This window comes from Passer montanus, unplaced genomic scaffold (genome assembly GCF_014805655.1).
Source record: "Passer montanus isolate IOZ18808 unplaced genomic scaffold, ASM1480565v1 scaffold180, whole genome shotgun sequence".
Taxonomy (NCBI): domain Eukaryota; kingdom Metazoa; phylum Chordata; class Aves; order Passeriformes; family Passeridae; genus Passer; species Passer montanus.
In genome coordinates, this window is record NW_024365382.1 from 405,596 (window position 1) to 431,078 (window position 25,483).

General features: G+C 42.7%; 1 protein-coding gene across 3 annotated transcripts in view; it reads right to left on the minus strand.

Moving 5' to 3' along the window:
• The window catches only part of LOC120500562 (amyloid beta precursor protein), a 186,696-nt gene extending 165,732 nt beyond the window's left edge, over positions 1-20,964 (minus strand). For 2 of the 3 annotated variants that reach the window (XM_039705625.1, XM_039705627.1), the window contains exon 1: positions 20,720-20,865. In XM_039705625.1, coding sequence (XP_039561559.1) covers positions 20,720-20,776 — 57 coding nt within the window. In that variant the 5' untranslated portion in view covers positions 20,777-20,865. Of the gene's footprint in view, positions 1-20,719 lie in introns of all 3 variants that reach the window. The other variant, XM_039705626.1, reaches the window with a different exon arrangement.
• Between the last annotated feature and the right edge of the window lie 4,519 nt (positions 20,965-25,483).

The following is a 25,483-nucleotide window of genomic DNA, read 5'->3' on the forward strand; positions in this document are numbered from 1 at the left end:
CCTGATGCCAAGGAGCTGACATTACATTTGTTTGTGCAGACACAGTCAAAGGAAATAAAGTCAGACCTCAGTATTGCCCATCCTGCTACACTCTATCTTTCATTCTGTTACTCTAGAGGTAAACTTTAGCATAATATTAGTGGGATTAATTTAATACACTATTTATTAAAAGGGAAGGCAGTCTAAGACAAGCCCAAGCTTACATTTTCTACTCAAGCAAAACCAAATTCAGAGGTACTAATGAACCCTGTCCATCTGACACTCTCCTCAGACAGGCACTATACAGCTAATCACAAGTAGCATTAGTTATCTTTAACATGCATACACAACACACAAGCACACACAGTCTGCCACCTCAACAGCCTGCAGTGCCATTTCAGATTTGTATTTCACCTATTTCATATTTAGACTTTATGATCATTACCCCTCTTAGCAAGGGTCATTTTATTTTGACATCTATAAAGCTGCTCAGTATCTTCACCAAAAACAAACCACACAAGAAAATTTGACCTACTCTCCATTACTCTGAAGTAATAATTTTTCTGAATTTCATTAGATTTAAGTACACAGTACCTAGGAATAAAAAAAATAAACAAAAACCCAACCAAAATCACTCACAGAGATGCAGGTTAGGCATCAATCTTGGCCAGCTATAGCCTACATTCAACCATTATAGACAAACCACATCCTTAAAACACCCACTTCACAGCCAGAAGAGAATGCAAGGGCTACCCCAAAGCAGGAAACTGTTCTTTCCTCTTGCAGTGCTCCTTTAAGCACCAACCAGCCCCAAAGGCCCTGAGGCTCAGAAGGGATGCCTGGGGAGCCTGGGTCCCAGACACACACACACTGCCCAGCCTAGCACATTTCCATTCACAACAGCGGATGTGACCATGCCCAAATTACACAGAGGAGTCACTAAGTGCTTTGTAAGAGATATGGATTGCTTTAGTCAGGCTTCCCCAAATGGCTACATACCATCCCCCCTAAAAAAAGAGGAGTGATGAAAAAAAAAAAAACCAAACCAAAAACCAACACTCTTCAAGCCAAACTTCTCTCTTTGCAAACAGTATTTATATCCTCACTATAAAAAGAGGAGCTATGAAAAAAAACCAAAAAAAAAACCAACACTCGCTTCAAGCAAAACTTCTCTCTTTGCAAACAGTATTTATATCCTCACCCCTTGCTTTGGAGCCCTAGCACAAGGCCAGTGGTGTCTGACCACAGGTTCTGACCATGGTGACAGCATACCCAGTGCCTTTATTGGACAGGTAACACTGAGAAACAGGAGTGCCAACACCTCCATACAATAACCAACCCATCACAAAGAATTTCCCAAAGGAGTTTGACACTCACATTTTTCTTTTAGCACTCGCTGTTGCATTTCTGACTACAGTGTTGCAGGTACACTACCCCAGACAAACAGTGTCCCTACAAGCTGTCACAGCTGTTAGGCACTGGCCCTCCCACCACCCCTGCAGCTACAATGCATTAGAAATGGAGAGGACACGCAAAGCAGAACCACCAGTTCTCAGGGAGCTTCAGTTCCAATCAGGATTAGTCCAGTTATGTGCCGCTGGCACCTGTGAGAGGCCAGCATGTTTCACATGCGTTCCTAGAGAACATTATCTAGCTGAATTCCACTGTGGAAGACGTCACTCCAAGTATTCTGCAGTACAGCTAAAGCCCAGTGCACCACCACAACAGCACCTTCTCCTCACATCTTGGCACCTGTGAGAGGCCAGCATGTTTCAGATGCGTTCCTAGGGAACATTATCTAGCTGAGTTCCACTGTGGAAGTTGTCATTCCAAGCACTCTGCAGTGCTAAAGCCCAGTGCACCACCACAACAGCACCTTCTCCTCACATCTACTTGTGATTTGAATATAAATGCCAGTAGAGGCACAGCATAAAGCAACCGACTTCAATCAAAAGGAAACATCAAATAATAGAATCATCAAAGTCCAACTACTGTCCCTGCACAGAACAGCCCATATGAGCCCACCATGTGCTCAAGAGCATTGTCCAAATGCTTCTTGAACAGCAGCCTTGGGGCAATGACCACTTTCTTGGTGAGTGTGTTCCAATGCTCAACCAGCTCTGGGTGAAAAAACCTTTTGTCAATATCCAAATGAAACTTGCCTTGAAACTCCATCCATTCCCTCGGGCCCGATCAGGAGGGTGATCTTCCCCTCCTGAGGAAGCTGTTGACCGCAGTGAGGCCTCTGCTCAGTGTCTTCTCCTTCAGGCTGAACACATCAAGCGCTCTCAGCTATTTCTCGTATGGTTTTCTCTCCAGGCCCTTCACCATCTTCACAGCCCTCCTTTGGATTCTCTCAAACAGCTTTAGATCTTTCTTATATTGGGGTGCCCAAAGCTGAACACAGGTCTCAAGGTAAGGCTGCAAGAGTTTCTTGAACCAAAGTGCTATACCATCCTCCCCGTACCACAACACCAACCTGTTCCATCCTCTGTGTGCACTGTGCTGTCTTCCCCTCTAAGGCTTCATTGTGGTATTTTCCCCTTCAAAGCTTAACACGCTTTTTCACTGGGATTTATGAACTGATATCAGCACATGCCACACAGCCAAACAAGGCTCAGCATTACTGCTTCCAGTTCACCTTCCAAGAGGTTCTAAAAACAAGTGTACAAAATGTACAAAATGTACATCCTAGCCCAGAAAGGCTAGGCTTTTTTAAGCTGGTCTTTTTTCCTCACTCTCTTTAGCAGTTACTAGACATAGTCCACTGACCTACTGAACCTGCTGGCAGACCAGCCATCACTGACTTGAAGCATAAACTCATTCAGGATGGGTATCAGCTCCAGGACAGAGGTGGGGGTATACCTCTCAAAGCCTCAACTGCTCAAAACAAATGCCTCACTTCATAAAGGTAAGAAAAAGCTGACAAAAAGATGTGGCTAATAGGAGAACTGTAGTGACTTCCTGTCACTGCAGGCCCCCAGCCAGGTAATAATTAGCATTAACCCCATGACTGCAGAAGGCTGATCAATTGCTTTATTCTATTATATTATACTATACTTATTAAGAGACTCATAACCCTTACAGACAGTCTGATATAGCTTTGACCTAACTGGTCAATCCATCCAAACACCAGCCAGTGTCCAATTAAGAAACCACCCTTTGGTAAACAAATCTCCATAACACATTCCACACTTGCACAACAATAGATGCAGCAAGTGGAGATAAGAATTGCTTCTCTTTCTTTTCTCTGATCTTCTCACAGCCTTCCCCAGGGAAACATCTGGGAAAGTCATCTGTTGTTCTCTGTGGCCAGAGCTGCTGCCACAGCTTCCCAGAGCCTATGCTCTTTGATCTGCCAAGACTTCCCCAGGAGACAAGGACATCAGCACACACTTGCTCCCCCCATTCCAAAAGATCATCTCAAGAGCTAAATTTCATTCAGAGAAAGTGGTTTCCTTCTGACATCTCAGAAAAATCATCTGTATAGGAACTGTATGTACTTGCACACAGAGGAGGGAAAACAAAACCCACATGGTATTGTAAACCAAAACTTAAAGCAGGATGGCAAACACCATCCAAGCAGAGGACTCGGAAGAGACTCTTCTGGAAGAGAACCATCACATGCAGCTGAACCCCGTGTCTGGCACTGCAGCCTCAAGGATGAGTGAAGGAGGGGGCAGAGACCAACAAGCAGAGGTGGGGGGCACAGCAGTGATGGTGTACGGGACACATCAGGCACAAGACCAAACATGAGTCTGTAAGACTTTCCACCATCAAAGCCAACGGGGGCACTTAGGAAGCATCACCTTATCTAGGGATAATCATTACAAGCAAAGCATGTAATTTTAATTCACCTTTCTTATCGCCTCCCATCATTAACTGGGAAGAGAGAGAAATCCACACAGAGACATGGGTGTGTCTGCTAAGCCAGCATTAATAAAGTATTTGCTGTATGTGTACCTTCAAGAACAACTGGGCTACATATTTCAAACAGTTTCAGGCAACCAAACCCATTTCCTAACTCACAATTGGTTCTGCAGATAACTCCAACTATTACATGTGTCAGTGGCAGGAAGATGTTAGGGATTTATGTACTATATGGATCTAGCAATCTACATGCAGAAAAACAAACAAATTAAAAAAAAAAACAACCCAGTAACTACCACCATTACACAAAAGCATGTATTTTTATTAAAAAGAAATAAACCTGTATGTATCCCAAATGTTTCTTCACACAAGTCATAATATGCCGTGCATTAGCAAGGAAACCAATTACAAAACTAAAAGGTTTACTGAAAATTGAGGGGACCCTGAGATGAAGCACTCTTATTTGAAATTACAATCTCTCTTTCCTTAAAACTGCATTTTTAGCTATGTCAAAAAAAAATTTCAAAGACTCCAATGGTATGCTCTACGTGAGCACTTTCCTAAAAACCCCAGCTGTGTGTTGTGAGTGCCAGTGATCCAGCAATTATGACAAGCATTTCTGAGTACCTAATCAAAACAACACAAGAAGCAGAACTGCATTACTGACTTCAAGCACAAATTCATAACCATATTGTACAGAACTCTGCTAATACCGAAAGCAAAAAGACCAACAGTTACTATTCTGGGCACCAAAAGATGGGAGACTCAGTATGGGAAGTTTCAAGAACACTTTTCAAGTATATTTAAGAGGGAGCTACCAAGGTTCTGTGAAAGTAAAAATAAAACCATAAACATAAACACACACAAAATCACTCCAAAAAAGAAAACACCACACCCAAAAAAAAAAAAAAGCCTACCAAAACTTTACGGTTGTTTTTTTTTATCAAGAAACTAAGCATCACTTGAGGTCTGACACAATAAATAACAGAGGAAAGAGAAAGTTTCTAAGCAGACTAAAACAAACCACCAGCACAAATTTGAACAATTATATTTAAAAAGACATGTATAATTTTAGTTAAACTCTGCTTAGTTTACTCCTATTTCACTTCTACATTCTTTTAATCTTCTGGCCTTGATACTCCCTTAATGACTAAAATGAAACCTTCTCTGAAAGACATACCTATGTAGTCAGAATTCCCCATATGCAGTTAGTGACACCCACCTCGTCCCTATGTACAATTTAAATAAAGTCTCCAAAATAACACAGAAACAATAAACATTATTTTAAAGGCATATCTCCAGAAAGTTGTGACCTCCCCACTTCCATAAAGGAAAAGATAAAATTCACACATAGCACAGCATCTCCTATAGATGTCAAGAGCCACATCCCAAGAAGGCAGGCAGGGCACTACTGCCTGCAGGCTCTTCTTACCCAGCTGCACCTTCTCCTTTCAAAGCACAAGCAGAACAACAAGGGGGATGTGGCCCACTAAATTCAAAGCCTTCTATGTTTTTGATAGATGCCTTTAAGTGATTTGGCTGGATAGGTCTGAAAATTCTGAGACCCTTTCCAATGGAATTTTTACATGCTTTTTATGATATGCTGTTAGGGTGCAGGTGAGTGAGGGGCAAGGAGACAAAAGCACAACTCATCCCCAGATGTTTGTGTGGCAACAGGAAGATTTATTTTCCACAATCCCCCTTATAAAGGGCATTTTGAAAGACCCGGTCTGGATATTCTCATTGGTCTGAACTCCACATCCCCTTAGGATCTGGCCAGTGAAATGTTTGCATCTTCATAAGATATCTGATTGGGAGAAACCCCCGTCAGTCAATCCCAGGGCTTGGTATTTGATATCCATTAACAATATGTAACTGCAGTCATGGGAACAGTTGACTCAACATACTCCCCCTTTCTTTTCTGAATACTTTGACTCAGAAAAAGACATATCATTTCTAGATTTCTGTACCACCTGACTTAGGAAGAAAACCTGGTATCCTATGACATATACTGTTCATTAAAATAAAGCCAAAGGATGAATCTGCAAGGTACACATGCCCAAAATCTAGAGGGTTGTTAATTAGGAAATGCTAAACCACATAAAGATTTATTTGTAATTATAAGGCTTTCTCTCTATTCTTCCCCTTGATTCTTACAAGAGAATCACTAGCTTTCCAAAGATGCTCAGTAAGTTGTTTATTGCCTCTTCCCATCAACTTGGGAAAACTGTTCAAATCTGGTTCTTGCAACACCTGCCACAGAACAGCAAGTAAAATCTTCCATTTTCCTACGCTTGAAGATTACTATCAGACAGACCAGCAACTTGACTCCTGACATGAGCAAAAGCAGTCTTTGAGTGACAGAAAATAGAGTCAAGAGTCACAAAAACCAGTGACACTGTTTCTCAAAGATGGCTAGAGTGAGAAGTGGAGGTGGGAGTGGTGCTTCTTTGGGGTGTTGATGGGTGTTGTTTTGGTTTTTTTTTTCTAAATGAACCTTATTGTTGCTCCTGAAATAAGAATTAAAACTGCTAGAGCAAGATAAAATAAGCTGAACACCAAAAAAGATAACACTGAAATGAAAACAAAATCTCACAAGACTTGTGAGTTTACTGACTGCACAATAAGTGAGAACAGGATTTTTCACTGGTGTAGAAGACACTCACAAGCCCCTCTGGACCTGGTGTGATGGATCCTGGCAACCTATCAGCCCAGACAGGCAGGAGAATGTCAGGGGAGCAGCACCAGAACCACAGAGCTTGGCAAGGGGATGGAAATCCTGGGAGGTCTCCCCACCCACACTTGTGCAAAAGGCAAAATAAAGGCAAGAATTCCAAGCAAATCTTAATACTCTGGACAAGCACAATACAAACAAAACAAATTATACTCTGATGGAGTGGTGCTGACACCCAATTACTTCAGTTTTCTTTCAGCCCCCTGGACAAGCTTATACCTTGCCTGAAGGCCAGTTCCAGGGAAAGAGTAGGAGCATCTGGTGGCAGCCAAGGCAATGGTATCACACCAAAATTTAACTTGCAGATTTCTCTGGAACTATTCTCTGGAATTAAAAAGCAGTAAGTAATAGATAAACAAAGCCTGTGCTCCAGGTTAAACACAGTATTCCCCAAAGGCTCCTGTGGCCTTGTGCACCAGCCTCAGCTGTCACAGGAACACAGGAGCTATTGCTCCTAACCACATTATTTAGTCATCTTCCTCACAAGGGTTTTTTTCTATGCAGACACAGTCATCTAAAACAGAGAAGATGCAAAAATGCATTAAATACTCCTCATCTGTTGATGTGAACCAATTTCTTAAAAACTGTTTCTTTCCTTCTTGAAAATTTCGGTTTTGAAGAGCCAAGGAGCAGGGCTGAATGCATGGAGCAAAGACAACTGTAAACAGATACAGTGCAAACTTGCTCAGCACTACTCATCAGCATCCAGGATCTTTAGATTTTTACCAGTCCTGCTGAAACAAAATCTTTCAAAGGGTTCAAAAAACTTATCACTCACTTTTCATCACAATTCAACAGCAAGAAGAAACACTTTCCAACTGTCTCCTTTATTAGTTCTGCAAATGTTAATGCATTTTTATCTGCAAAATCCCAAACTATAATAACCAGTTTTTCAAAGAAAACACTTGCTCACAACAGGCTTAAAAATAAAACCATCAAGTATAAAGCTTAATTATGTTTTGACAGCAGCAAATCTCATATCCTGAAATCAATAACAAAATCATTTCTATTGTATTTGCAACCAGTCTTATTGTCTACAAAATATGGCATGACCAGACACTAGTGTAATCCCCTCAGGGTGTGTGGTTAAAGCATTGGGAGTATGGGAGTAGCTGGTGCAAAGAGAATTCAAACTCCATAATTAGAACAGAGAAATTTGATCTAGCCTCTTCCACATTACAGGTTATTATTACATTTCTCCCATTCACAATGATGAAGCCATCTTCCATTTATCTCCTTGGAAAATTAGCTCTGCAGTCTTCACATCCAAAGGCAAAACAATCTGTTTATCTTTTGAGCTTGTCCCAAGCCTCTACTGCCAAAAACATGTCTCCAGTTTCCATCTGCAAAATGATAGGATATAGGATACTTGGCATGTCTTTCCTAGCCTGGTATTTCTTCTTTGAGGAGGCAAATAAGGCACTTTTCAGAGTCTTCATTCTGATAAATCTGATTGCTCTTCTCACCTGGTTTAACCTCCAGAGTTGGAATTAATTTTTTTTTTTTGTTTTAAATTACTTCTATCCATCAGAGACACTAACTGTTGCCCCAGCTCTCCCTTCCCTATGCCCTTCTCAGAGATGATGGCTTACTCTCAACACAGGCTCCAGGCCCCAACATCCCCCCTTAAAAAGCAGGCAGTCACTTGACTGATTATCAGACTCAGTGTCAAACACCACTTTTACAGCAACAACAGAAAACTCAAGGCTTCCATCCACTGCTGTTGAGCCCCACAATTCAACAGCACTTTATGAGTCACATTTTCTCTCTCTGCTCATAAAAGGAGTACATAACAGCTTTTTGTTACTTCAAAGTTTTCTTCCAAGTGACAGATTAACTAAAACTTTGTCTTATCAGTTAAGAGATACAATTTCCTTAAAACACTTTACAAGCATTTATGCATGCACTGCTATTCAAGCATGTCCAGCCTCACTCAAATAAAAGTGGATGCTTCAGATGAGACAAGCAATCTACATCTACGTCAGTCCCAATTTTTACAGCCTGAGCCTTGACCTCCAGTATTTTTGCCACTGCCCGTGGCAGTTCTGTATGCAGTTTAGCATTTGTATTATAGCTACTGCCTCAGTTTTGGAGACAAATTTCAGGAGAAAACGCCCTGGAATGAGCATTTCCTCTAAGGAGAAAGGGCATTAATAACTCCCTTTTCTTCTGACAATGAGAGAAATGGACATCGGGGGATGAAAGTGGAAAAAAAGTAGAACTGTTTATTAAAGCAAGATACCTACAAAGCACAGGGGGGAAAAAAACCCTCTCCCCTCTCCAGAGACCATAACTTAGAGAAAAATCAAATTTACAGGGTTAAATCTTCAGAACAAGCAATCTCTACTTTAAAGTTGTGCTGATAAGGTAAGAGAAGGTTTGCTGCAGGCACAAAGACAATGCAACAGTATGACACGGAGATTGGAAACAACTCCAGAATCCTGCCCCATCTCTATGTTTTTTAATGTGTGTGTCCATTGGACACTAATTCTAACTGCTGGAGGTGGATGAGGTGGCAATTTTCACTTTCACCACAAGTTAACAGTATACTCTACTGGAATCAATTAACTGTATTACCCAAATTTAAGCTGTATTGCTGTTTCATAGTTTCAGAAACCTTGAAGTCCAGTATTAATACAGTTCCACAAAAATACAGGAAATTTCCCAACCTCCCCCCATCTTGAACACCTATTAAACGTGTGCTTTCTTTGCTTAATTGTAATCCAAAATTATTTTGTAAATCACACAAATCGTCGCACTGGATCACTGTGGTAGCCTGCTCTGAAAAGCTGTTAAATGTTTTTACTAACAGGCAAAACCAGTTTTGCCCCATTCCTGTCATATGTTACCTGCTGTGCTTGAATAGGTAAACTCTGCTCTAGGGAATTATGAGAACAAGATGAAGAACAGAGAATTCCTATCTGGATTAGCTACAAATGGGTCAGTGGGAACTGAGTGAAGTCATCCATCCCTGAATATACTTCCTTGGAGATTTCTGCCTTTTTGCAGTGACTTGACACTAAGTTTTAACAACCAGACAGTCAAGAGGGGTGATATGTGAAAAAACTTTTATACCCTGCTGCAAGTCACCAGAGGGAGGCTAAGGAGCCAACACCTTAATTAAACATTATTGCACAAACTTCCATAAATGTGGTTTTGGAGGCTGCTCTCTTCCCCAGAGAAGCTGCCTGCTCTTTAGATGAACCAGCCCGACTGCTGGTAGCCAATTTCCAACTCTGAAATATTTGCCAGAAGATTACCACCTACCAAAAAATGTCCAGCTCATTCCTTTCAGAGCAGCACAAATTGTAAAACCAGCCTAGAGAGGGGTCACAGAGCACTTACAGAGTGGTGGCCACTGCAGAAGCAGCTCTTTGCAGACAGTGGTAAACTACTGTCTGGAAAGAACAGCTGGACTGCAAAACCACAAAGCACCCTGGCTCATGTGCTCCTCTGTTTAAAGCTTGGCTGTCCCATGGTAGTTACACTGAATGATATACAGATGTATACATATAGTAATGTTAAATGTAACACAGTAAATATGCAAATATGTTCAGGGGTTAAATATATTTGCATATATTATCTTGATACATAAGGTGCTTTAAGGCATGGAATGCCATCGCTTGGACAGAAGCTTTACTTCTTTTGGAAAGCCTCAATGTGTACTTACTTAGCATTTAATATTCAATCCCCAAGACAGGATGAAGCTCTCCTGAACTTGCTGGGAGGACTATCAAGAAAACAAAGCCAGAAGTCATGCCCCTTGTACAGATGTACAAGTCAGAGCACTCACAAAGTTGCTCCACTGGGAGCTCCAGTAAAGAAACCAGCAACATCCACACCTACTGCTCAGCCCTGTTCCTGTTAATCAAGGCAGGGCAAGAAACCTGCAGCACACATAACAGTGGTATCCTTACTCTCAGTAGCTGGTGTAAAGTTTTCCACCCTCCTAAAAAACATGACGTATTTGAACATCTTTACGTTCACACTCCAACATGTGCCTGTCACCTGGAAAACATGTTTTGCAAGCTACTGCACTGATTACAACCTTAGAGTGTACTGGCCCTTACCCCAGTTTCCATCACATGCAATTTTTGGTTTGTAATTACTTGAATCATTGTTTTGCTAGAAAGGGCAGAATCAAAACAATCCTGTATCCTCCCAACAGCAAGGAGCTTGGGGTGTGGCATTCATATATATAGATACAGATACTAATTTGCTGTAATTCAAATTGATCTCCTTTAAGAGAGGCCATTATCCACATCTGTTTTGTTTCTCTTTTGTTCTGTGAGTAAATTCTCACAGATAAGATAAATAAGATAAATATTTTGGTGACTGGAGCATCTGGAGCGCTTTGGAATCTACATTAAGATTCAATAATCAGGTAGCTCTCTAACAATTTTTTGGTCCAAATGAAGAAAAAGATCCCTAGGTTTCAGAACCAATATCACATTAAAATCAAGGGCAGAAAAGTGACTTATTTAGGGCTTAAGACTCAAAGACACACAGTCATTTCTGGCTGATATTCTCAGCCAGCTCGTTATCTCCTAAGCGGACAGAAAAATTGTTTTCAAAACCTCAGCTATAGGCTGAAGGAGAGTTAAGGGATGGCAGGCAGACTCCAGATCAGGTTGAGAGAATGAGGACTCATCAGACTGCATTCAGCTTTAAGCAAAAAACAGGTCTGAGTGAAAGTTTAACCGCTCTTAAGAGTCCTTTGACTCTAAATTATTCCAGGCTCAAGCCCGCTATCAACATTGCTCCTGGCATTCCTCAGCCTGGCAGCAACTGTTGTAAACTCTCATCACAAGAGCACGTTCTAAGAGCTAGCCAAGCTTACATAAAGTCCTCGTTCGGTATTTTTTCAATTTGCTTTACTTATAATCTTCTTATACCACAGGAATTTTTTCAAAGTCCCTGGAATGTAAATCCAATAAAACACAGCTCAAGACTTACGTGTTAAAACCACACCAGACATCTCACCTAACAACTTCAATGAACCTATTATGATATATAAACCCAATTACCTTTTTATCATCAGCAGTCCTAATCTCTTCATTGCCTTGATGTAAGGAGGTATGTAAATGGCTGCTGATTTAATACACTCTATGCAATAATAAGATACATATGTATACATATAATAATGTTAAATGTAACACATTATATATGCAAATATGTTCAGGGTTACATATATTTGCACACATTATCTTGATAGGTAAGGTGTTATAATGCATTATGTGTATGTGTCGGCAATGGAGAGAGTCAGGGACACTGATTTGGTGATCAGAATCTGATTTTATTGTGGGACACAAATGCTTATATACTGTTTCAGGGAGACCAGTAGTGTGTACTACAATGATTAGGTTAAAATCACATACACAGACTTATGCATATCACAACATCTCTTGCTTGCACAGTTTAATGGGATTTTCTTTTTCCAGTAAACCTTTCTGATTGAATCTTCTTGCAATCTAGGTCTAATTTTCAAAATTCCATTTGTTTTTGCCAAGGCATCCTGTAATCAAATCTCTTTGGTTAACCAGGTCTGAAGTCCATTGTCTGTCTTGTGTCCCCTAATATCCCAACATCTCCCCTTTTCCTTTCAACCAAAAATACTCTTTTAATGGCCTTATTAATTAACATCTGCACATACTGAAAGGAATCATGATTAATACAATTATTATCAAAATTATCACATACATACATACATATCTTAAAAAGAATCTTTTAGTTAAAAACTCCAGCCACTAAAAGGCTCAGGTTTGATCTTTATAAACTAAAAACATTCCTGATGGCAGCCATGCTACTGCATTTAGAAAAGCTGCCAGAAGTGTAATTGTACCAGAAGGTTTGATTCTCATACAGAGGATGATAGGGAGAAATATTTTTAGACTGATTCCTTCCCATATATTTAAAATTAACACAAAAATCCAATTTTACAGAACCCAGGAATTCTAATTCTTGGGGTTCCACCAAGGGTGTTTCAGGAGGGTAAGGGATCCAATTTGATATGGTTTGCTTTCAAAAATTTTTTAGTGTAAATATTAGTGTAAAATTATGGAGGAGCTATATTCCCCCTAATTTTTTGTGCATTAGTGTAAAGTTCTGGAGGAGATATATTCCCCCCCTAATATTTTTTTAATAACATGTGTTTCTCATTATAAACATGAAGGTAACATAAAAGCATAACAATATGCAATAATACAATAAACTTATACTAAGTAAAAATAAATAATAGATACAATTACTAGCATGTGAAAAATAAAATGGTGCTTTAAAACAATTTAAATAAATTTCTTAAATATTGTACCATTACTTAAGAGTCTGTAGTAATTGACAAGCTTTATTTTTTAAAGTGAGAACTTGGAAAGTCATTCCCAGGTAAGATTTCCAAGTTCACCTTAAAAGGAGGTTTAGCTATTACAGGTCCAAATTTGGTAATTCAAAATTACTTGAATATAATTTTGGTGCAGAAAATTTTCTCTACTAGTTAAGGCCAGGACGTGGCCAGGGTCCAGGCTTTTAACTGGAAGAGTCTTTTTAATATATTTAAGAAACCTCTTGGTTTCTTAAATATATTGGTAATAGTAAATAGAAAAATAGTATATGTCTTATAAATAGCTATACAACAATAAGTGAAGTTTTGTAAAGTAGCTGGCTTTCTCATTTATGGTTTGTCAGTGGTACCATAGACTAACAGCAAATGAATAAAGTAATGCTTGTTATAAAAAGCCAGTGAATTCACATCATGAGATTAACAACATAATTAGGGTTACTAATATATCAGTAGAAACTGTCTTAAGAAACTGAGGTTACATTTTCCTAGACATTTAAGCATATATGACATTAAAGTAAAAAAGTAAAAAAGAAAGCATTAAATAACTCATAACTAATAATGGTCATAATATGGAATTGTTTCTTATTCATCGGTATTCCTTCTAAAAAATAAAATAGCAAAAAACAAAATAGCATCATCTTGTAATTTAAATGAGCAAATTTTGACAAAAATTCATTCAGACTTTATGTCATTCACTTGAATATCAAAGGAATTATATGTTGTTATTCAAACACATATAATTCAACAGAGCTTTAAATCAACTTCACTAGAACTTAACCTTAATAAAGAATCTCTAAAAGAACTTAACATCACTGAGACTAAACAAAACTCAAATCTTAACACGAATTAACTTATTTAAACTATTATTACAAAAAGGTTACTGAAAATTTTTCATATGACAGTTAAACATAAAAATAAACAACATACAAGTAAACAACTGTACTGAAATCTTTACAATAAAATTACCTTGTTAAAACTATGGAATAAAAATCAAGCACTTAATAAAGCTGACAGAGGAGTTAAGTCTCAAAAAATCATTACAGATAAAGTTCAAGGTTTGTCTTGAATATGAGCTAAAGAATCTTGAATTTAAAACTATCTAATTCCTCTTAGTGAATTATGTAGTTTTGCTATGTTACTAATATGTAAAAAGACACCTCCTCTATACCAACACCTTTGAATTGTTCTAGTAACAATCCTGTTAAAAATCACAAATCACAAGTTACTAAAATTAGAAGGCAAATCTCAACACTGGCTGGTGCCAGGTGGGGCGGGGGGGCACACCCCCTGCAACAGCTTTAAAGATTGGTTGTAGGATAGATTTAAGTTTGGCTTAGTAAGACTAATGAGATATAAACATTGAAGGCTAAAACAAAAAAATATTTCATTTTATAGTACTAAATAGCTGTACTGAAAAATTCACAAAAAATACACTGTTAATAAAACACAAGTAACTGGAAAGTATAACCCGTTTGACCAGGGCTAGGCGTCCCTCAGGGCTTTAGATCTGTATCAAGAGACCCTTTGGTAGCTGCTGCTCCTTCCAATGCTTGAAAGCACCTGGGGCACTTCAGCCAGGGACCATTGTGGGAGTGTCCCAAATGACTCCTGCACAAAATATCAATGCATAAAAATTCCCCACTGTGTTAACACATCCCTCCCCCACAAAACCAGGGGCACAGACAGCACAAAAAGTTTAACTGTGGCGATCCGCCCATCAGGCCCTGCTATTGGCACTGAGTGTTGGCTTTGCAGGCTTTAGCTCCTTCCAGCCATGCTGGAGAGGCCCCGAGTCATTAATGGCCAATCCTTGGGCTACTGGCTTCTTGAGGCAACAGTCACATCAGCTCCTGTATCAATGAGTCCTGCTAGGAGCATCTCTGCCTTTCAGAGTCACTTTGCAATTGCATGTTCAACACTCAGACGTAATACAGTTGTGTCCACAAAATCTGCAGGATCACTGTGGAACCAAAACCCCCCTCCCTCTGTTCTGCTATGGGGGTGCAGTCAGGGGTGCTGCAGGAAAGGCTATAAATTGGGCTGTATTGCTCCTGGCTGGCACTACACAGGGCGGCTGGGGAGCCCATGCCATGAGTCAGAGTCAATAACTCCGGGGGAACAAACAAACAAAGTATGCATACACTGTCCAGGTAGCCCGAAAACTCCTGTGGGAATCAAATGAACAGATGAATGAAGTTACATTACTGTGCTGGAGGTTGCCAGGTCCATCCCTGTGCTGGGGTGGCTGGCTGGTGACAGGGTGGCTGGTCAGTGAGGGTCCAGCCAGGGCTGCCTAGGGCATCGGCTGGGCTGAGGCTTGTGGTGCTCCCTCTGAGGCATCGGCTGGGGCAGCTGTGCCTTCACGTGGTGCCACACTTTGCACCTTGGCTCTGATTTCCCAATATTGGACAGCCTTCAAAATCATACTTGGACCAACATTGATTACGGCACAGAGGGCAAATCCAGGAGTTTAGGATTTGGCCTCCCCCTTTTCGAAATAGTCCTTTTTCAAATGCCGAGCTTTCCTGCAAGTTTAGGGGTCCCCTCCTTAAGGGCCTTTTTCTTTAGCTGGATCCATTTTTCATGAGGGTCAGGAGGGAATGGATCAGTCTCATAACCTGAATGTATCGGTCCTGGATTGAAAGGCTCCCCCTCCTCACTGCTAGAGCAGTGGTCAGCGATATAAACTGCTAACAGCCATGAGAAAGGATGCCTTCCCCTCCTTTGTATGGGCAGGGGCAAGGCTGATGGCTTGAGAAGAGACAGAGCAGGGTAGGGGGCTGGCAGCATCCAGCCGCTTTTCCTTTTTCAACGTCTTAAAAAAGTATTCTCCAGGACGGGAGTAAAAGTGACTTAAGGTCCTGCTTTAGGATGGGGGAGTCATGCTTTGCCTTTAGGAAGGGTGAGCATGGTTTAATGTGGATATGATAGCCTGGTCAGAGAGCAAGAAAACCAGGTTAAGTTTTCTCACGGTCAGCTTGTGAGACTTCAGGGAGTTGTAGAGATATGATGATAGCTTGTTATTATAGATGAGAGCTTGTTATTATAAACAACCTGCAGATGGTGTTTTCCTACTCTGTTTTCCTGGTTTTTCTCAAAGCTTGTTTATAAGAAAGGTGTTTCTGTTTATTAGCCAATCAGCTCAAATGTACTGATTGATTGACCAGTCTGGTCTGTCTGTACTGGAACAGTCTATAAAAAGAGAGAATTTTCGTAGTAAAGTTGCTGCTGTCTTCCGGTGAGTCCGTGCCGTTTCTTACTCAACAGCAACAGTTTCACAGACGTCTCTCTCTCTGTACACTTCCTTTCCCATTTTTAGTTCCTTTTTTAGTTCCCCTGGCTCACCTGTCAGTCGCAGCAGACAGGGATTGTGGGGCCATACACGGTTCTCTCACCATCACAATCAGTTCCAGGGGCTCGCTGACTGCCGCCAGTCAGGCTGGTTCATTTCCTCACACGGAGGCACCAATTGTCAGTGATGGAAAGAGACAGGGACACTGATTCGGTGATCAGAATTCAATTTTATTGAGGGATACAAACACTTATATACTATTTCAGGGAGACCAGTAGTGTGTACTACAATGATTAGGTTAAAATCACATACACAAACTTATGCATATCACAACATCTCTTGCTTCCACCCTTTAATGGGATTTTCTTTTTCCAGTAAACCTTTCTGATTGAATCTTCTTGTAATCTAGGTCTAATTTTCAAAGTTCCGTTTGCTTTTGCCAAGACATCCTGTTATCAAATTTCTTATGTTAACCAGGTCCAAAGTCCATCGTCTGTCTTGTGTCCCCTAATATCCCAACACGTATGCATACATGTATATACATATACATGGACATTTGTCAAATATAATTTTTATTTATTAAAGCAAAACATGTATTTTTCAATTTCTGGTTACTGCATACTTTTTTTGGAAGATGTCAAAATTACATCATTCAGAGTATTCAGGACTAAGGATGTCAGTTAAGCCTGGGAATTCCAACACACATGAATCAACCAAACAGTGGATGGGGCAGGCTACCCAGAGAGGTGGCACAGGCTCTGTCCTTAGAGCTCCATTTTCAAGACTCAACTGCACAAAGCCCCGTGCAGCCTGGTCTTTGCTCTGGTCTTTGGGCAAAGGGTCAAACCAGAGACCTCCTTCAGGTGATGATATCCACCAATTTCTTGACCAAGCCTCCACACCCAACAGCTTGTGTTAATTATTTTACTGAGTCACTAAAAATAATTATTCTACTCAGAGAAACAGCTGTCAATTTTTCAAGCAATTAGAGAAGTTACTATACTCTTAAGCTATTTTGCTATGCTTTGTTTTGGAAAAGAACTACTAATTAAAAGAAATTGTCATACCTTTTCTTCACAAAACTTATAAATGAAACTTTCTTATTATCCTTCACAGTTTACTGAACATATGCAAAGCACAAGTCATGAAGAACCAAAGGAGATCTATGCCTCTTGTGGGTTTGCCCTATAATTCAGCACTGATCAATTAAAAATGAGTAAGGGAAATGGCTTACATCTGTCACACAAACAGCTCATGGGGAAAAAAAATTAAAATTTAAAAGCATGAAGATCTTGTCAGCTTCCTCAGGTTTTCATACATGTTTCGTGAAGAAGCACAGCAGTTGATTTTTTTTTTCCACAGAAAAGGCATCTGAAGATCATGCAAGTCCCAAAATTGTCTGTTAATCATTAATCAATCAAACAAAAGACAAATGATTAATTAATCAAACGAAAGATAAATGAGAAAGCAAGCGAGAAGCTTCCTTTCTTTACTCGCTCATTTGTTCACCTGAGTGCCAAGAATCCTGATGATCCCAGATGTACCCACCCAGACACCCACCCCATGTCAGCATCTTAAAAATAAAAGTGCAAAAGGGTTCCTGCAACAAATGCAAACCTTTGCCAGGGAAATTTGGGAACAGAATCAACAGAAAGAGGAACTGAAAGTCTGTAACAGAAGCAAAGTAACGGTGTTGCTCCCCCTCCAACATTTCAGTGTCATTTCTTGAAAAATCTACTAGAAAACTAAACAATAAAGAAACAAGTATTTGGAGTCTTCTCCTAAACAAACAAACAAACAAAAAGCCAAAATAACAAAAATAGGAACCTACATACATTACCCAGTTTAAAGAAAAACACTGTCAAGAAACATCCTTTTCGTCTTTTTTTTCTGAAGGCCAGTTTATGAGATACTGATATCTCAACAATTTTGTTTCAGTCAGCTGGTAAAGGAGTCTTTCTTAGAAACAGGCAGTGAGAGCAGGGAGTAAAATAGGCACAGCAGAAACCTCAGTGTGCTAATGAGAGGAAATTATTTATAAACCAGGATCATTCACACAAATTCATGAGGATAGTTACTGCCTGTCACATTTATCTACTAAAATCAGACAATTACTGAAAAGGATTAAATGCAAAAATAGCTACTGCAGAATATGGCAGTTTCACAAACCATGACAACTCTCAGCCAATGAGTATGATTCACACGAGGGTCAAAAAGTAATATGCTAAGCAACCATGGCATCACCAGGCCACCACTACAGAATATTTCCTTTTAAGATGCTAAATCATTATTAATCTACCTGTAATTTTCGAAAGGAATTCTTCATGTGTAAAATAGACAGAATTTGTTTTGGTCCTGCTTTTTTCTCTTCCTCCTACCATTTCCCAAAGAAAAAGTACACTGCAAAGCAAAGTACAGATTCTTTGCTGCTTTCCAGAAAGTATTTGTTAAAATAGCAGGAGAAAATCTTCATTTCAGGGAACAGATCTACAGAAAATCTAATTCAAACATAAAAATTTCACCCTTTAGCATAAAAAGACAGTTCAAGAGCAAAAAATGCACACACAGCATTTCTTTATGAAATATTTACCATTATAAAAACTGGCTTGCTCAAAACATCAATCTTACAGAATCAAGACTGACAAATACCTTATCACAAGATCACCAGATGTTAAAACCTACTTCACCATCAAACATAAAGAAAAGCAATAAATGTCAAGCCTCAAACATTCACACGGAATGACAGAAGACAGAAAGCTTCTGCAGAAACATCACTGCCCATTTCAGTAAATGTTTCCAGACAGAGAATGTCTTTCAAAATTCTGGCCATCACTAAGGCAGACACCATTGCAGAAGTCTCTGAGCATACACGTTCAGTCCTCCTGAACAGCTCTGGTACAAAATTCAAGCCTCCTTTCTTCCAGCACCTTCGCAGTGGCAACACCTACACATCTATCATTAAGGCCAGGGCTACAAAGAGCCAACAGAAAAGTCCATCCTTCCATGGTCTATCTTGACGCATGAGTCAATCATAAAATCTCATTTTTTACTTTAGCTACACACCCAAGGCAGACATTTCCTTCTGTTACATTCAGACAAGAAACGGCTGAAAGAAGCTACTGAACTCCAACGAGTGCTATAACTGGAAGCTTCAAACATCTGAGCATCTGCAGAACTGCTCAAATTGATACATCCTGCTCAATGCTGCCAAGATCATGCCTCAAAGCAAGAGCGGGTGGCTGGCAGCCTTGGCAGGGACGGAGGGCTGGTGTGAAGCTGTCTCCTGTTATTCATGGCGTACTGGGGTCCCTCCCGGGAAGGGCACCCGAGCCACAGACCTGCACCCCCATGCCCTGGGGAAGGGGGGTGGGGAGCATCCATCCCTACCATCAGGCTAAATACTGCCAACCACCTCACCCCCACCCAGTCCTTGACTCCCCCCAGGAGAAGGGGGAATTGACACAGCAGGAGGAAGCCGAAGTCTTCAGGCCGCAAGGAGCGAAGGAGACCTCGAGGTGACTCACCCCTCCCACACCTTCTTTTTTGAGATCTGGTCGGGGAGGGGCGGAGGGGAGGGCGGGGGAAGGAAGAGCCGGCACCCAGCCGTGCTAACTCCTCCTCTGGGACCCGAGCTTTCTGCCAGCCCACCCCGCAGCGACTGCGGTGCGCGCACACCCCCGGACGGGCGGGCACGGGGGACCCCCAGCCCCCGCCCGGCCCACAGGGAGCGACCCGCGGAGGTGCGGCCCGGCCGGGGCGGGCGGAGCCACCCCGGGGAAGGAAGGAAAGAGGGCGGGCAGGGGCGGAGGGGCGCGGGCTGCCGGCGCCTCCTCTCTGCTGCACTGCAGAGGCGCCATCTTCCCGCGCCTCCGGCCCGCGGGGGGGCTCGGGCCGGCCCCGACCACCGCCCCCCGGGCACCGCCTTCCCGCGGGGCCACTGCGCCAGCCGCCGGGGAGCCCTGGCCGCCGGCCCGCACACCTGCGCCGCCCGCGGCCCGCTACCCCCGCCACGGGGGGATACCCCCGGCTCCGCAGCCCGATTTCGCTTCCCTCCCGGGGAGACGCCCTCGCGTCCCCCGCTCGCAGCCTGGCTGCTCGCCCCTAGCCCCCGCCCCACCGGGGTGCGCCACGGGGCCAGCCGCCTGCGGCGTGCCTGCTCGCGGGGGAAGTTTCCCTTCCCGAGCGCCCGGCGGAGCCAGCCCCAAGGCAGACCCGGCACCCCTGGCATGCGGGGCAGCGCCCCGGCAGCCGGACACGCGCCAGCCCCGGGAGTTCCCAGCCCCGCTCCCTCCCCGACGCCTCCGCCAGCCCCCGGCTCGCCGCTCCCATTGTTCGACGAAGGGAGAGCGGCGGCACATAGGGATGCAACACCCCTAGGAAAGCAACCCTCGCCTGCCCTGCCGCAGCCAAGCCCACGCCGCGGGGGCGGCTGCGGACAGACAAAGCTTCGGAGAAGCGGTCGAGGGTGGCGGGGAAGCCCCCGCCCGCTGCTTCCTGCCCTGCTTACCTCTAGAGCCCGGGCGGCGCCGGCGGCCAGCAGCAGGACGGCTAAGTGGGGCAGCATCGCGGCGGCTGGGAGCGGGGGGGAAGGAGGGATGCCGTCCGGCGAGACGCCACGGGGTCCAGCTATAAATCCTCGAGGCCGTGCCGCTGCCGAGGAAAACGACTGATGTGCGGCGGCTCCGGCAGCGGCGCGGCGGGGCCGGTCAGCTGATGGCCCGGCCCGCCCCCGAGCGGGCGGTGCGGCCGCCCGGCCTGCGGGGACCCCTGGCGGCGGCGCCTGGGCGGTGCGGCCCTGCCTCGGCCTCTACCCTGCCCTCGGTGGCTCTCAGGAGCAGCTCCCGTTCCCTCCTCTACCGCTCGGGATCACCTCCCTCGAAGGCAGCGTACTGCCTGTCCGCCGCCCGCGTCCGCAAGGGAGCGGGACGCCTCCATGCGCGGTCGCCCCTCGCTGAGGCGCTGCGTTCAGAAATGCAGCCCCCATCTTGGCAAGGTGCTCACAAAACCAGCCCAATCTAAACGTGTTGTGTGGTTTAAAGGTTGTTTAGCACATTCTGCCTTTCCTGGCGAGGTTGCACGCCAGCCCGGGATCTCCTGTTCCCGTCGAGGTGGAGGTGATGAGTCAGCACAGCCGCCTCACACATGACACACCATTGATAACAAATATATGCAGGAACATCAGAAGAGCTGCGCCTTTTGGCAGATGAACAAGGAAGAAATCAAATTAAAATGTAGGACTTTGTCAAATACCATCAAATCAGGAGGCCAATGCAATCTCACCATCTCACCCTCTCTTATAATTGATATAGTAAACCTGTAAGAAGAACTTGAAAGTGAATATTAGGAGCTTCATGTTGAAACAGCTGCTATTATAGCCAAAATTCAGTGTGACAGAGCCTGACCCATTCTGCCACTGATGTGCAAACTCCATGGCAGGATTTCTGCTCCCACTAACGCTCCCAAGACAGCAGCGGATAGATCCACCCTGTAATGGGGACCTGCAGCCAGGCTGTGTGAGGGGACAGTCATGGAAATCTGGAGCATGAGTCTGATGAGGAGCAGCTGAAGGAACCTGAGTTGTTCAGTCTGGAAAAAAAGGAGTCTCAGAAGAGATTTTCTCACTTTCTGTAACTACCTATCGGGAGGTTGCAGAGAGGTCGGGGTCACTCTCTTCGTTCAGCCTGGAAAAAAAGGAGACTCAGAGATTTTCTCACCTTCTATAACTACCTAACGGGAGGTTGCAGAGAGGTCGGGGTCACTCTTTTCCCCCCATCATAAGTGGTAGGATAAGTGGAAATGATATCAAATTGCAACAGGGGAGATCTAGGTTGGATCAAGCTGCTCAGGGAACTGATTCACTCATGAACCCTGGAAGTTTTTAAAAGGTGTATGGCACTTTGTGGCACTTTAGGGACATGGTTCAGTGATGGACTTGGCAATGCTGGCTTATTGGTTGGACTTGATCATCTTAGAGTTCTTTTCCAACCTAACTGAATCTGTGACCTGATTCTATGACACGCCCTTGGTGTATGGCTCACTAGAGAAGCCCAGTGTTGTGCTCACTGCCACTCACACTCATCTTCCCTTGAAGTCAGAACTGCAATCCACTGAGATTCTTGGACAAAGTTATGTCCAAAGGTGGAAGGATGCTTTGCAGGTGAGGGGAACCCAGGTCGCCTGCCAGGTGGGTCGCAACATGCAGTGAGGGACCGTAGTGCATTTCACACCTACAGCCAGGCCTTAGAGTTAGAAGACTGTTCCCATACAAACATAAATCTTCTCATACAAGCTTATGAACTGGCAATGTATGGAGGCTTTTGGGGAATTTATTGAGTCACACGATGAATTTAACAGATCTCTGACAAGCAGATAACAGCTGAGCATCTGAAACACACCAGTGACACAACTGTACATAGGAATTAGTTAAACAGTATCAATGGCAGGCTTAGCTGTAATAATTTAACACAGTTTTCTACTTTTTAGAATAATGATCACATGGCTTTGAGGAGTTACAAAGGATTTGCTGTGCAAATTTTCTAACCAGTTGGCTTCTAAATTCAGACATTTGAAAAGCAACTCCATGGCTGCAAATAAGCAACATCCTGTTAAAGCTTATAGAGGTCATTCAAAAACAATTCTTCCCTGAAACAATGGAGGCAGTCAGATGGAAGCTCTTTGCATGTTTCTGGGGGAAAAAAAGGAAAAAAAGAAAAAAAAAAGGATGGATGGAAAACTAAAATAGATTCATGTAGCTCTTTTCTTATAAGTTGGCTTGGTACCTCTCTGTAATCAACTTCTTCCTACTTCTAAAATCAAAGACTATTTCAACTGCTGCTTCTCTGGATCAGCCAAGCCTGCTTTTTTTGTCACAATGGGAGTGCAGGAAGGCTGGAGGTTCCTTTTGCCTATGGCTAGGAGTGGGGCAGACCCATGGAAAGGGAAAGCAGGAAAGCAGGAAAGACCCCAGTGAAAAGATGGGGAAAAGTCAAAGGGACCAGGAGACCTCTATGAAATAGGTATTTCCATTTACAGCGACTAAACACCAGTGGAAATAACCAAAATCCAGTGACAATGTTTGCTTAATATTTCATTAAGTTACCCACTGAAAGTTCAGAGTTCAGTGAATATACTTTTGAAAGCTGTTCGTAAGGTCTACAAAATTTGGAGGTGACCTGCTGATAGAGAAAAGAACAAAGACTGTCCTATTTTCCACTCTTTATCATTTTCAGGATCTGTACAGAAGGTCCAATACATTTTTTCCATTTTTTCTCTACTTGTCATTTTAGTATAGAAATATATTCTTACCAGACCTCAGAAGCTGTCATAGCTAAAGTGCAACAAAGCCCACTACTGCCTCACAGCAGAGCCAACAATGGAAATATCTTCCTGGAGAAGAAGGCAGCCCAGGTTGGATCACAAAATGATAGGGCTTACATTTAAATTTAATACAATGCAAACAATTCCATACTATACCCATATGTGATTTTGCCTTTAACTCCTGAGCTTTTTTATTCAATATTAATTTGCTAACTTTCCAGTGATGAGAAAACATGCATGTCATGGTTTTGCTTTTTTTTTGCCTTTTTTTTTTTTGGCTACTTCTTTGCTCTGCCTGTGTAATTTTTTTTCACAAATCATGTCTAATATTATTTTACACCCTTGTAATTTTAATATATTATGTATATGCAAACATTGTTCAGCCATTTCATTTCTCATTAAATACTCATGAAGCAAATGGACCTTAACCACAGATGCTCATACTACTCTACAGTAGGTAATAAACCACCTCTGCCTGCTTCATAACCTAATGAATTAGAGAACAGAACTTGTATGTGACTTCTGAAGAGGGACAGGCATTCTGTGGCTGGGACAAAATTACAACTTTGCAGATATCTCTGAATATGAACAAGTGGTTCTACATAATGCCTGCCACTTACCCTTGTTCATTGAATTTCTGATGCTGAGGCTTGTTTCATTCACACCAACAAAACAGAAGTTATTACTGCATTTGTCAGCTGTATTTTACTTGTATAAGAGACACTTCCTCAGATTCTTTCAGAACAATGCTGCAGCTACTGCTTTCATGGAGACGATTTCTCCATTTGTTCTCATCTCTGAGAAGAGGGCTCCGAGTTGGCAAACTTGATTTTTTTATCTAGACTTCAATGCTGACTCACTGTCTCCTTCTGAAGTTGTTTCACTTCAGCGCTCTCCATTTTCTTTGCAGGGGATAATACTATTTGCCTGGTTTTTTAATTCACATATGGAACAGATGAAAGCACTAGGATTAGTATTTCTGATGTACCTATGGAAGCTAAGGACTCAGATCCTACTGAGCTAACACCTTCTGTATTAGTCCCAATTAAGGAGTTTTTCTGTACTCTGAAAACTAGTACAGCATAAATTACTGTGCTGGTTTGAAAGTAAACCAGAGGGAGAAATGAACCCCACACAATTACCTAGAGAGAGATTTCAGGTTGGAGTTACAACTTAATGGAGAGATTATAATAAATGCAGTGATACACAGAAACTGGCTTAAACCCACAAAGTCAGAGTAAACCTGAATCCTTTGCTCCTGGTGCTGTATTTTTCCGTATTCAATCTTCTGTTGTATTTTGATAAGGTCTCAATAAACCTTTTAAATTTTTAAAAGTGAGCATCGTTTCTCACAAATGGGGTTCATTTCAGGATATACACCTCACCTCCGTGACCCTAGCAATTTTCGAAAGGGAGGCGTGCCCCACAACAAGTTCAGTGGTTCAACTGGACTCTCCCAGGACCACTGGTGATCACAGCTCGAATCCTTGAGGACACCTGGAGACTGAATAACAAGAAAGAAGAAAGGCAAGGTGAGGACCATCCTCATAACTATTTTGGCCAGAGTGTTAATCCATAATCCAGGTGTACAAACGTCAGCTTCAGACAAGTAACACACAGGACCTGTACTGGTCTGTTTAAGCTTCAGAATATTGGATGGTTAGAAATAAATGGCAGGACGTGTGGGAGAGGAAAGCGGGGACCCCATGGCTAGTGGGATGCATGGCAGCGGAAAGCGGAGACCCTGTGGCCAGTGGGACATGTGAGACTTAATGATTTGCAGGGACTTGAGAGCACTGGGAGACGCCAGATTGGGGGTCCCCAGGTTTGTGGCGGGAATTGCTCTTCAGTAGGGGGACCATGCTCGTGTCGGGGCAAAGAGTCGCGGTGGCTTTCCCAGCCCGCTGGCACAACGGGAGCAGGTAAGCTCCTCCATGCAGAGAGGAGCTTACCA